Source organism: Chelonia mydas, chromosome 5, assembly GCF_015237465.2.
Source record: "Chelonia mydas isolate rCheMyd1 chromosome 5, rCheMyd1.pri.v2, whole genome shotgun sequence".
Lineage (NCBI taxonomy): Eukaryota > Metazoa > Chordata > Testudines > Cheloniidae > Chelonia > Chelonia mydas.
In genome coordinates, this window is record NC_051245.2 from 97,761,565 (window position 1) to 97,774,957 (window position 13,393).

The following is a 13,393-nucleotide window of genomic DNA, read 5'->3' on the forward strand; positions in this document are numbered from 1 at the left end:
CCTGCAACAGATTTGAGTTAGTCACCTAAAGATGAAAAAGTCTCTCTCTCCACACACACACACAGTATATCTTTCTTATTCATAGCCTTCAATTACATAAAAGGTCCATATCTTGTAATTTTAAACACAATATGCAATGATTTATAAACCACATTATAATTTCTGAACAAATATGCTATATATAGACTGTAATGAACAATTACTATCAAGAGAGCACATTCCTTTAATAAGTTCTCTCTTTTTTAATATGCACTGTGATACTTTTATTCCACAAGCTGTTTTTGCTACAGTGATGAACCAAATCCTCAAAAAGAAAAGGAGGACTTGTGGCACCTTAGAGACTAAAAAATTTATTTGAGCATAAGCTTTCATGAGCTACAGCAGCTCATGCATCCGATGAAATGAGCTGTAGCTCACAAAAGCTTATGCTCAAATAAATTGGTTAGTCTCTAAGGTGCCACAAGTGCGCCTTTTCTTTTTGCGGATACTAGCACTACATCATAATAAAATACCCTGAAATAGTTTACAGTATTGGGTATGTTTTAACTTTTCTTGCCACAGAGACTCATGGTCCTACCTCCATTCATGGCATCAATTCTTATCTTAAGCTGATTGGGTCCAGTCAGCAAGCTTCTGATCATGTTAAAGTCAAAGATAGTTCGAAGCAGATTGAGGTAGATATCCACTGAATCCACTATTTCAACTGGGGAAATAAAAGAAATTACTAGAGTTGATCACATAGACAGATGGACAAACTGAGCACTAACCTCTCTCCAAAGACACCTAAACAATCCATTTACACACTAAACAAGACCAGATCATGCAACACCTCGGAATCAAAAGCTTGATCCAAATTCTACTTAATTCAGTTGAAAGACTCCCATTGATTTCAATGGGGTTTGGATCAGGCCTCAAGTCCCGTGTAAATCAATGGAGCTTTGCCTGCTTAAGAACTGCAGGACCAGAATGTATTAAGGGTCTGTATTACTGTGAATGTATTTCAATAAAATACAATACTTAGAAATAAAAACTTTGTTTTACATTCAAAATATATTTTGCCAACTTTTTCCGTTGGCATCAACAAATAAAAATGGATCAAACTAAACAGGACTGGTCTTAAAGCTGTGAAGGTATTGATCATCCTAGAGAAGAACGACACCAAGAAAAAGGCAACCCACCAACTGAAATGTGTCTTTTTATCTGACTTCCCAAGGTCCAAACTCGGGGGGTGGGAGGGAGGAATTATAAGCCAGCATCCTGCTCTTTCTCCTCCGCTGCTGCCTTCTCCTCACTCTGCCAAGGGGGCACCAACCACCCGAAGGCAGCACCCTCTGCCCTGGCACCACAAACCTAATCCCAGCCCAGTGCAGAGGAGGGGCGCATTTGAAATCAAGCCTGCCCTGCATTCACTCTGCAGTGGCAAGTGATGGAGGGGTGGGGAAGGTAGGGAGCTGCAGCATGGGGCTGGGGGGAAGACGGAGCCTGTGCTGCCACCACTGGGGAAAAGATGCCATGTCCACGCACTACTGCCTGTTACAATAGCAACTCCCTCCCGGAGATGAGGAGGAAGGGTGGAGAGCAGAGCTGGCTGTGCGGCAGAAGGGGGGTTGTCCTTCTTTTGTGCTGTTTCCTTTGCCCAAAATAAACAAATTGAAAATAAGAAACCATAACCTTTTTCTTTATTTGTTTGCAACCTCCGCAAGAGTGAATCTCTCAGTATCTGTATTATTTGGTATATAAAGTGCCTGGAGCATGATCCTTAGCTAACTAGCAAACAGAGTGTAGATCCTGCCAACTATGCCACTCTGATGCTTCCCCGGGGGTACCCAGGGTTGTGAGGCACCTCCCTAGCACCTCCCCTTAGGGTGAGGAAGCCTTGTCTGTGCCTGTTGTGGGTCTATTCACAACAGCACTAGCCTCTGGTAACACAAGCACTGCCTTGGCCTCTGTACAGGTTAGCAACAGGCACACACCAATCCCTGGGTCCTCCAAGCATCCCCCTGGAGTGCCCACCCCTGATCCACTGGACCACTAACAGCATTCCCAGATCAGCTCCAAAGGGAACAATACACGCTCTCTTACCAGTTACACTTTAGATTATGCACAGTTACACCTTAGATTATGCCTCTATTGATCACACAGCACTCAGATATGTTTATAGTAAAAACAAGAAGTTTATTTAACAAAGAACAGAGATTTAAGAGAAAGAAAGTAGAATTAATGGAAACAAATGGTTACATATAAAATAAAATCACACATGCTTTTGAGAGCTAAACTTAACTAGCAAGACATTTCCCTATCTCATAAAGGGTAGCTCACTCAAAGTCTCTCTCCCAGCATCAAACAGCTAGACCAGCTGTGATCCTCCATTCATAAAACAAGCCCTGCCTGTCCCCTCAGTGAAGGATGCAGAGTGAGCCGTGGTACCTACAGTTATAGTCCAGAAATCCTTATTTTTCACTATAAATCCCTCCTGCTGGTTTATTTCTTTCTGTAAACTCCCTCTCTGGAAGATTTCACAATCCCCTCATTAGCATTTAGCTCAAACTGCATATGGGCATCCACTATGAACCATATAGTACGCAGTTTACTAATTGCCAGACAGACAGACATCTCTTTTCTGAAAGAAAACTTGACTAATCACCTTTTGGTGACCAGCCCCAAGTCACAGACCTTAAGAACATAACTTTCAGTATATATCCATAACTCCTTACATATTATCCCTACATACATATTTTCTAATGATTATGATGATCAATGTGACACAGGCTTTCAGTAGAGACTTTGTGACACTCTTTGTTGAATTAGTATGTAGATACCCAGATCCCGGGGATCCCAGTAACACTTATGCACCACTGTGCCCTCTGCCCATTAGTACCAAGAGGTCCCTGGGTCACAGGGGAGCAGGCCTGGCTGTGGGGCAGAGAGAGGAAGACCCTAAAATTCCCTCCCTCAAGGAAGCCTGAAGCCAGCTGGGAGGGGGGTAAGGGAGATGAGGCTCTGGGAAGGGTATAGAAAGGGGGGTCCCAGAAAGGGGTGAGCACAGGGGCTTGTGGCGCTCCTCTGTAGTTTCTAATGCTCTGTGGTTTTTAAATGGGAAGCTAACTGGTTTGAAGTACTATGTAGAAGTACTCAAAAATTGTCCATCAAGTTGTTTTTTTATTGTATATTTAAATTCCAATCTGAAAATTTGCTCCCCTTTCCCCCCAAGAAATATCTGAATTGGCACCACTGGCACTGCGACCCTGTGCACCAAGCAGCAATGTCCAGACTGCAGCCCCAGCTCTAGCCCCAGCCCCAGGGGACAAGACCTGCTGTTGCAGTGTGGGTGCCAGCAGGCTTGCCCTGAAACACACCCACACAGGGGGCCTTCCCAGTGCACTAGGCCTGCAGCCCACCTAAAACATTCCCATGACCCATTGGGAAATGCTGCTGTATGTGACACACCAAGACCCATCTAGGGAATGGGACTTATTTAACACATCACGCCGAACTGTACAGGTATCCCATATACAAGCCAAATGTCTCATTCCTTCATAACTTACAGAACAGTTTAACAACAGGACATCCTATCCAACTTGGCCATTGGGATTACTCTCATGCTTAAAGTTAAGCATGTGCCAAAACAATGCCTTAGATATTAACTAGTACACTTAGACCTGATCTCATGTGGTGCTGAACCACCTCCATATTTGGAGTCTGAGAGTGGAAGGCATGCCACAGCTCTCAGGCATGAACCTTTTCAGAGGGGGAAGTGTAGTTAAACAACACTCTAGCTGGGGCTATAAGAGTGTCCCTCTGGCACTTAGAATGGTTGAATTGGGGCCTATCTAGCAAATTGCTTTACGCATGTGTTTGACTGTAATAGAATGGATGCTCACACTTAAAGTTAAGCATGTGCTTCAGTGTTTTGCTGGACTGGGGCTTTAATACACCAACTCTTAGCCTCAAGCTTCAGAGGGGTAGCCATGTTAGTCTGGATCTGTAAAAGTGGCAAAGAGTCCTGTGGAACCTTATAGACTAACAGACGTATTGGAGCATGAGCTTTCATGGGTGAATACCCACTTCGCCGGTGAAGTGGGTATTCACCCACGAAAGCTCATGCTCCAATACGTCTGTTAGTCTATAAGGTGCCACAGGACTCTTTGCCTCAGTTTCCCCATCTGTAAAAACAGAGATGAGATTTACATACCTATTCTGCAGGGTGTTGTGAGGATTAATGTTTTTAAGGCACTGTGAAGAATAATGTAAGCACTGTTTAAATACTTACATTATTGTCATTCTGTGGCACTCTTTTTATAAACAGAATCTATGGATTTAGCATACAGCTTGGATAAAAAGACAGATTGGTACCTCGGAAAGGTTTGAATTTGTTCTCCAGATCAAATTCTTGTCTTCCCAGCCGAGATAAGTCAACTCTGAGATCGGGGCAAATGGCATATTCTTCAAGGGTTTTGCTGATCTGATAGATTTTGTCTGAAACGGTATCTGGGGCAGGTCCTGGAAGACAAACATTAAGAAGCTTTTTTCTGACAATGGCTCACTTTCCAAATACAAAAAGAATCTGTTCTCTATTGTAATCGACTGCAAACCGCTCTGATGCGCTCAAAATAAATAAGCCCAGAAAAAATGGCTGGAGTAAATACAGATTTTTTTTCCACTTAAATCAAAACACAGAGTTAATACGTTTCTGTAAGAAATAGAACACTGAAACCAGAATATATTTTTCTGATTTTTTTTTTTTACTAATAAAAAACATCATACAAATAAATCATTTTCGGGGGGGGGGGGGGGGGGGGGGGGGGGGAGCCATGATCATTTGGATGTATTGCTAAAGAAATCTGCCACTCATGGATACTCTTCAGTAAATCTCAATGTGCATGTTGAAATAAAACTGGTATTTCATGAGTTGCTTATCCATTTTTGCAAATGCTGCAAAGATGTGCTTAAAAAGTCAAAAGTAAATTCAGGTCCAGGATAGCAGAGTGCAATGTACTTCTTCTGTCCAACCCAGTTCAATTTTGACACATGTATGAAGCTCAAATATCTGAGAGTTTTAAATAACTTTATTGCCCTTTGGCCTAAATTTTAAAAAAATGCATTTGGTTCACCAGTTTTATAGTAACATTTACATGCAGAACATCTCTGACTGTTCAACAACACACATTTGTGTTAGAAATTCAAAATTCCTTAATTTGTTAACATACAAATTGATCTGGAGTAAACATGTTAATCAAAGAATATAATTCACATCGCAATTGTATATTAACTGATTTGCTAGTTTTAAAGAGATATACTATAGCTCAAACAGAAGTCATGGGAATGCAGAAATTGCTAGGTTAAGTTCTGTTGTTTTTTTATACAGGTCAGTTTTTATTATCACAATGGTCACTTATGGTCTTAAAATCTATGAATCTATAATATTAAAGCATAGTTCTGCTCTGAAAAATGACTCTTTCTGCTCCCTTAAAGACATTGCTTCAGCACCTTCATACACCTCTTTTACTTCTAATTGCACACCATTCCCAGTAATGTTGTTGAATTCAGTGCAGCTTTGCCATACAAATTAGGGTATCAATCATGCCACATAAGGTAAGCGTAATGCACAATATTCTACAAGGGATTGTGGTAGCAGTAGACAATGATTGCTTAACTTCTTGTTATAATACAATCATTTAGCTAGGAAGAGACCTCTGCTCATTTCATTCCAACCCCTCCAGAGAGTCAGGACAGATTTCATTAGTCCTAAATCACTCTTGATAGATGGGTGTCTAGTGATAATATTTCCAGCTAAAGTGATACCACAGCCTCCCCTGGCAGCTTGCTCTACTGCCTAACTGTTCTCATAGTTAGAAAGTTTTTCTTAATACTTAACCTATATTTTCCCAGCTGCAACTTAAGCCTATTACTTTTTATTATGCCCTTGTTGACTAATGAGAATAATTGGCCTGTCTCATCTGTTCTTGAGGAGAGTTTTATTTTTAAAGCTTAATAAACTATATGGATTTTGCTTAAAATACCAAAGCAGGCAAAAGAAAAAAACTCCAACTGTCAAGCAGATTCTCGGGGGAGAGGATTTAAGTTTGCTGAGACAGTGTGTCCAGTGGTTAAGGCATGGGACTTTTGTGCTTTAGTCCTGACGCTCCCACTGACTTGATGTCTGATGTTAGGCAAGCCACTTAACCTCTCTGGGATTCAGACATGGGCTATGCACAAAGTTGAACTGGTTTTACATCACACTTTTAGTCTGATGCAACTGATGTGCATAGAAAAGCCCTAAGTTTCCCCACCTTGAACATGAAGATAATAAATAAAGCTGGGTAAACAAACTGATATTTTAGCTTGCTGGCAGTTCAAAAATAAATAAATAATAAATTGTTTCAGGTCAAATTAAATGTTTCATTCTAACTGACACAAACATTTCATTTTGATCTGGAGCATTTTTAAAAGTTGTGAGGGTTTTATAATAAAACTGAAGGACATTTCTAAACAAGAAGTTGTTTCAAATTGAAAAGTCAAAATGCTAATGTTTGCAAATGTTGAAACAAAATATTGACTTTTTCAGAATTTCCCTCTTTTTTTCGACACAAATAGAAGTTCATGAATCATTTCAGTGTCACCGAATCTGCATTTTTTGCCAACAAATTTCAGTTGAAAATTTTGCCCAGTTCTAATAACAACATTCACTTTTGTAAAGGATAGGAGATTTTCAGATGAAAAAGCACTATAAAGTGCAAAGTATTATTAATAATTGTTATGATGTATTATGGAAGCATAAAACAAAGTAATAATATGATCTTTACAGGTGAATGTCCATGCTTAAGAAAATGAGGGACTAGACTGACAGTACTAGCTAAAGTCTCATCTCTTGTCTACACACAAATTATATCACTTTAACTGTACCAGTGTATTTAAAGCAGTACAACCCTTTGTGTGGGTGAAGTTATACTAGTTTAAATGTACTTATACCAATATAGTTTGTTCCCATACAGGAAGACAAGGGCACAGTCCCTTAGGTGCTTTTGAAACTCCCAACCTTAAAGCAAATGCCAAGATATGTATAATGGAAATGTGAGTAGAATAGGACTCCATAATGTTAAGTTCCATAAAGTGAGTGATAGCTCGCCTGGAGCAAGGTGTCTCAGGCTGCAAGTTTTCAGTAGTCTTCTAATAAGAAATTAAAGTTAAACTCAAAGAATTGGCCACCTGGCCCTTTAAACTTCAAAACAAAATACCCAGTCTCTAGTTGCACCACTTAAGTGAAGATGCAGTCTGATGGTTAGGCCCTGGCTCAGACCCAGGCCTGGGCTTTGTGTTAGGACTGAGATTTTCCTCTCCTACCACAGCTTCACCCACCACTTCCCCTTTGATAATGCAGGCAAGCCTTCTTAATTTGAAGTGGTGGTTCCTGATTGGCTGTGTCCTCCTCCCAGCCCTTCTAGGACCCAGTCTTGTTGGTACCCAAGACGGAATGGCTTTTCTAAGCAGGAGGGGTGCCAGGGTGACAAATCCTCCAGCAGGGGGCAGAGTAGACTTGGTACACCCTATCACTAGGGCCCTACCAAATTCATGGTCCATTTTGGTCAATTTCACGGTCATAGGATTTAAAAATCATAAATTTCATGATTTAAACTTTTTAAATCTGACATTTCATGGTGGTGTAATTGTAGGTGTCCTGACCCAAAAAGGAGTTGTGGGGCAGGGTCACAAGATTATTGCAGGAAGGTTGCGATACTGCTACCCTTACCTCTGCGCTGCTGCTGGCGGCAGCGTTGCCTTCAGAGCTGGGCAACTGGAGAGCGACGGCTGCTGGCCAGGAGCCCAGCTCTGAAAGCAGAACCACTACCAGAGGCAGCACAGAGGTAAGGATAGCATGGTATAGTATTGCCACCCTTACTTCTGCGCTGCTGCCTGCAGATCTGGGCCCTCAGTCAACAGCTGCTACTTTCCGGCTGCCCAGCTCTGAAGGCAGCAGCGCAGAAGTAAGGGTGGCATGGTATGGTATTGCCACCCTTACTTCTGCTCTGCTGCTGGCAGGGCACTGCCTTCAGAGTGGGGCGCCAGACCAATAGCTGCTGCTCTCAAGCTGCCCAGCTCCGAAGGCAGCACAGCAGTAATGGTAGCAATATTGCAACCCCCCTAAAATAACCTTGAGACACCTTGCAACTCCCTTTTGGGTCAGGACCCCCAATTTGAGAAACACTGGTCTCCCCTGTGAAATCTGGTCTTTTGTGTGCTTTTACCATATATAATATAGATTTCACAGGGAATACCAGATTTCATGGTCCGTGACGCGTTTTTCATAGCCATGAATTTGGTAGGCCTATCATACATCCACTGACAGATTAAGTACAGTCTAAAAAACAGGATGACAAATCCAGCAGCCCTTCTGTACATAGAACACGTATTGACTTCAGAGGGAGCTGAACTAACTGAGAGGTGTAGGTTAAGGACATATTAGATTTTTTTTTCATATAAAAATATATATAAACAATACCTCTCCTAATATTGAAAACTATTTAGCATTCTACTAACACTGAAAAATCTATATAACAGGAAAACAAATAGTTATAACAATCTGGCTATCCTTATCAAGTGTGACAAAGTTCTGTCGTTGCCTCCGTGAGTCCCGCGTTTCCTGGTGGATTTCGCTAGCCTCAGAGGCTCACTGTGACCCTCCACGTAACCCTTCTCCCTCTAGAGACAAGGGTCACAGTCTACTGAGGCATTTTCATCATAAGCCAGCGAGGGAGGTGAGGAGAAGTTATCCTTCCTTGCACAGTCTCTGTTGTCTCCCAGTCTCAGTGATTAATCAGGGGACAAAGTGGGGGGGGGAGCCCGGACCCACCCTCTACTCCAGGCTCCAGCCCAGGGACCCTAATAATATCAGCTATGGTAGCTGACCTTTTTGAAACATGTACAATTCCCTGGGCTACTTCCCCCATAGCAGCCCTCACTTCCTCAAACTCCACTTCACCCTTACCTCAGGGCCTCCTTCCTTATGCCTGATATGGTGTGTGCTACTCAGCCTCTCCAACAGCGCAACTTCCTCCCACAGCTCCTGACATGCACACCCACCTGACTAACTAGGAGGCTTTTAACTAGTTTCAACCAGCCCGATTGGCTTTAGGTGTCCCAATCAACCTAGCCTTCTCCCTGCCTTCTGGAAAGTTCTTAATTGGCCCCAGGTGTCTTAACTGACCTGGAGCAGCTGCCATTTCACTTATCCTGGTACTAGGGATTTGTTTAGCCTGGAGCTAATAGATCTATCTCCCACTACTTTTCTATAGCCATCTGACCTTGCCCCATCACACAAGGTATTTCTACCTTTCTGAGATACAGTGATGTAATGTGTTATAAAAACACCTACCTCCATTGGAAACATTAAACTTGACTCCAAATTCTCCTCCAGGTCCTCCAGGACTGTGACTAGCTGTTAGAATAATTCCGCCAGCTGCTTTGATCTTTCGGATAATACATGAAACTGCAGGTGTGGATAAGATGCCATTCTGGCCAATAACCAATCTTCCAATCTAAATGAACCAGAAAAATAAGTCTAATTACATTTGAGTGATGCTGGCATTTCATCTCGGAATGATACCAACTTGCTAAATAATTATACCTATATAGTATATCTAATATATAGAAACATGATTCAATTCCCAACGTGGCTGGAAGCCCAAGACATATAATGCCAGTATTTAAGCTAGCTCTGGAACAACTACTGTATAACTAAGACTTCTGGAAGTTAAATCTGTTAGACCCCTGCTGATGACAGACAATGTTTTGAATTCTATAGTGTGAAGTAGCCATGTGTAGTCAAACTGGCGACTCCTCGCAAACAAATATTTCTTTCAAAGATACAACTTAAATTAATATATGATAAGGCTGAATTTGACCTTCACCTTAAAAAATATGTAACCCTCAGTAAAAATTCATTAACTTCACCTGTGCAATTTGCTGAAATACTTAATTAACTTACACAAATTGTAAAGCATTTTTGCATGACTATTATACCTAAACATGTACAAATTAGACTTTTTAGACACTATTGGCCAAATTCTGCTTTCAGTTACACAGCTGGGAAGCTGGAGTAACTCCACTGGAGTCTATGAGCAGGATTTGGTCTTAAGTAGATAGTAAAGCAGGGACACCCAAACTTTGGAGGGTCACACTGGCCATTTGCCAAGAACAATATTTAGGCCCCACTCCTGCTGTTGGATTCACACAGGCAGAACTATGCACCTACACAGAGCCCCAAGGAAATCCATGGGGCCTCACACAAGTGCAAACGTCAACTGTGTGGATCCGATTGCAGGGCTGGGGCTTTAATTAGCATAATCGAGAGCAGATAGCAACTGCCTTTCACAAAGTGGCCTTTCAGCTGGATCAAGGAGATCATGGCATGCTAGGGCCTACATCTCTGTGAGTCATACCTCTATATCGAAGATAAGGACACCAATGCCCTGGCTGTAGAACACAGTGACCTGCATCTGGCCTGCGGGATCACTCTTTGGCTAGTCCTGCTGAAAAGAGTGTGAACCCCAAGCTATATTTGAACACAAGAAGTTCCTGTCCATTCTTAAAATACAACAACTTTTCAGGGGGCAGTTATTAAACATGGACTCAACACAGTCAGTATTAAGTGAAAATCCACCCCAAGGTTACAATTTCAAAAACCTTATTCTCATCCCTAGACGGACACGACAGTTTCAGCTCATTAGAAATATAATCCAGGAATCAATCATAAATATATGTACAGGCATTTTATAAAAGAGTTCTATTCAATGGGAAACAGGCAGATGATAAAATCAGTGGGAAGAGGTTAATGTCACAGACAAATAACGAGGCATTTGCATGCAGAACATTAAAGGGATGTTGCCAGCTTGATTTTTTTTTTTTAAACTGACTCATTTTAAAAATGCCAGTCAGTGTCTCTCTGAAAGAAGAGGTAGTACAAGGGAGTACAGCTCCCCCTCCCCTGCTAAAAGCAGGAGAGCTCTGTCTCCTGTCCCCTTCTCTGGCTTGGGGAAAGTATAAATAACCTATCCTCACTAGCCGCTGAAATGGGAACTCACCAGGCAGGAGACTGAAGTGGGAGCAATTGAAGTTCCTGGGGCTCCCATCTTTCCTACCAGCATGGGAAGCAGCAGCAGCATACAGTGAAGTAGAGATGTCCCTTATCTTGTCTCCTCTATATTAAGATCTGTTCCCTCACCTGCCTCCCTCTCCCCTCCCCTTCCCTCCCACTCTAAAGGCAGAAAAGGACAGAAGAGGAGACATGCTTCCCTTAGTTTGCCCCCCTTAGCTTGCCCACCATTCCATGCGGAAAGAACTGTCATGGCCCTGTCAGCTCCCTCTCCCTGCATGGCAGTTCACAGTACGTGCATGGAAGACTGAATTTTGGAGAGACAAATGGGAGAATGTGGGGTACAGTAGGATTGAGTGGTTGAGGAAGGAAGGAAGGAGAGTACAGAACTAGAGCTGGGCGGGAAACAATTCTCCAATCTCATGAAACATTTTCAGAATTTTGGAAATGTTTCCCATTCTGAATTAAGATGAAAAGTCAACATTTCAAAAATGTTTATGAACCAAAAATCCAGGGGGCAAAATTGGTTCAGGTCAATTGAAAAGTTTCATTTCAATAATTTCAACATAGTTTTATATTTGAACGAGAAAACCAAACATTTTGATTCAAAAAATGTTAAAATGGTACGTTTCAACACTTCTGAAATTTTTTTTAAAAATTGTGTCAAGAAATTTGTCAAAACTGACCTTTCCTACAAAAAATTGCTGAAACTGCATTTTTCAATTTTCCAACCAGATCTATACGGAAGTGCCTAGAGGTAAAAAAAAATGGAGAGTGCTGCATATGGAGAAGAATCAAGAAAGTGGAGAACAGAGGGCAGGTGTGATGGGGTGTAAAGTGGTGTAAAGCCACCTGACATAAGGAGAGAAGGACAATTCCCAGCCTAGAGAGAATGACGTGACAACGACTGAGTCCAGAGTCACCTGACACAAGGTCTGGGAATTATTTGTTGGACTTTTGTTTGTTTGACTTTCCGTTACCCTGGAAGGTGGGGACTTAAACATGACCTGGCCAGAGGGCCAAGTTACAAGACAAGAGACCACCGCAGGACTGGAGCGATGGTCGGCGGGGGCACTAGAAAATACAGAACTGCTACACCAAATCCAGCCACAAGGGGGGCAAGCCAGCAGTCAGTCTATTCTTCCACAGGAAGTTCTGATGGAGGAAGTGGTGGAAAACTTACTCATAGAGATGAAAAATTAAAGAAGAAAAGAGAGGTAGACAGACGGGATGGGCAAAAGACTAGGGCTGAAATCCTGGAACCAGAATTTCACCCCCAAAACATTTGAGAGGCATAGTCCAAAACACTTTAAAGGTTGCTAGTACTAGTGAGACTTTTCCTTCTGAACAAACCCTGGTTTTAGGTAATGAACCTCAGAAGGTTGTGAGAAAAGTATACGAAGCAATGTCTCTTCTTAAAGGCTTCAGAGTAGCTGCCGTGTTAGTCTGTATCCGCAAAAAGGAGTACTTGTGGCACCTTAAAGGCTAACAAATTTATTTGAGCATAAGCTTTCGTGTATCCGATGAAGTGAGCTGTAGCTCACGAAAGCTCACGCTCAAATAAATTTGTTAGTCTCTAAGGTGCCACAAGTACTCTTTTTCTTCTTAAATGAAAATTCATGATTAAATGGGAAATGAAGCTGTCACAGCTTTTCAAATCAAAGTTGTGGGCACCATCATGTCTTTATTCTTTTTCAATAGCATTAGTTAGAGCTGCAATAGGGAATTGTAACTCATGGTACAGTATCAGACACCAGTAAAGTGAGCAGGATAGCAAGTCACTTCTACTACAGATGTTGGATACACTGTATTCCATAAGGAACCTAGCTTTCTGTACTCTGGTCCTGCCTGAAATTCTTTCAGCAGAGATCCTTGGTTATATATCACATTGGGGAAAAAAGGTTCCCCAGCTTTTCAGTGCTAAGCACTCTGGAATTTTGTATCTTGGAGTATTTGAACTCTCTGAGGAATGTGACAGAGATAATTGGATGCTAATTCAACTTTTGCTACTGGCTCCTAGGTCAGTTATTTGTAGAAGGTGGAAAAACCCTGACTTCATTCATTTTGGACCCAGTTCAACAGGCTGGGACCATTCAACTCTATAAAATCTGTGCAGCTGTACTTTGATAAGGCTTAGAAATTCACTCACCTAATGTGTGCTTCTGTGGATTATTTTAGCAAAAAACAGATTATGTAAATTGGAATGTTCAACAGCTAAACTAAGCACAAGATACTTTTTTCAACTCTTACAAGTGGTTTGACACTTCTTTTTCACTGTCCATCACAGCTTTGTGCTTTTAAACT

At 41.8% G+C, this 13,393-nt stretch overlaps 1 protein-coding gene across 2 annotated transcripts in view; it reads right to left on the reverse strand.

Annotated features, from left to right (window-relative positions):
* Nucleotides 1-13,393, reverse strand: part of PGM5 (phosphoglucomutase 5) — a 112,462-nt gene that overhangs the window by 83,340 nt on the left and 15,729 nt on the right. For both annotated transcript variants that reach the window (XM_043547222.1, XM_037901864.2), the window contains exons 2-4: nt 9,371-9,533; nt 4,354-4,500; nt 578-703 (exon numbers count right to left, since the gene is read on the reverse strand). In XM_043547222.1, coding sequence (XP_043403157.1) covers nt 578-703; nt 4,354-4,500; nt 9,371-9,533 — 436 coding nt within the window. The remainder of the gene's footprint in view (nt 1-577; nt 704-4,353; nt 4,501-9,370; nt 9,534-13,393) is intronic.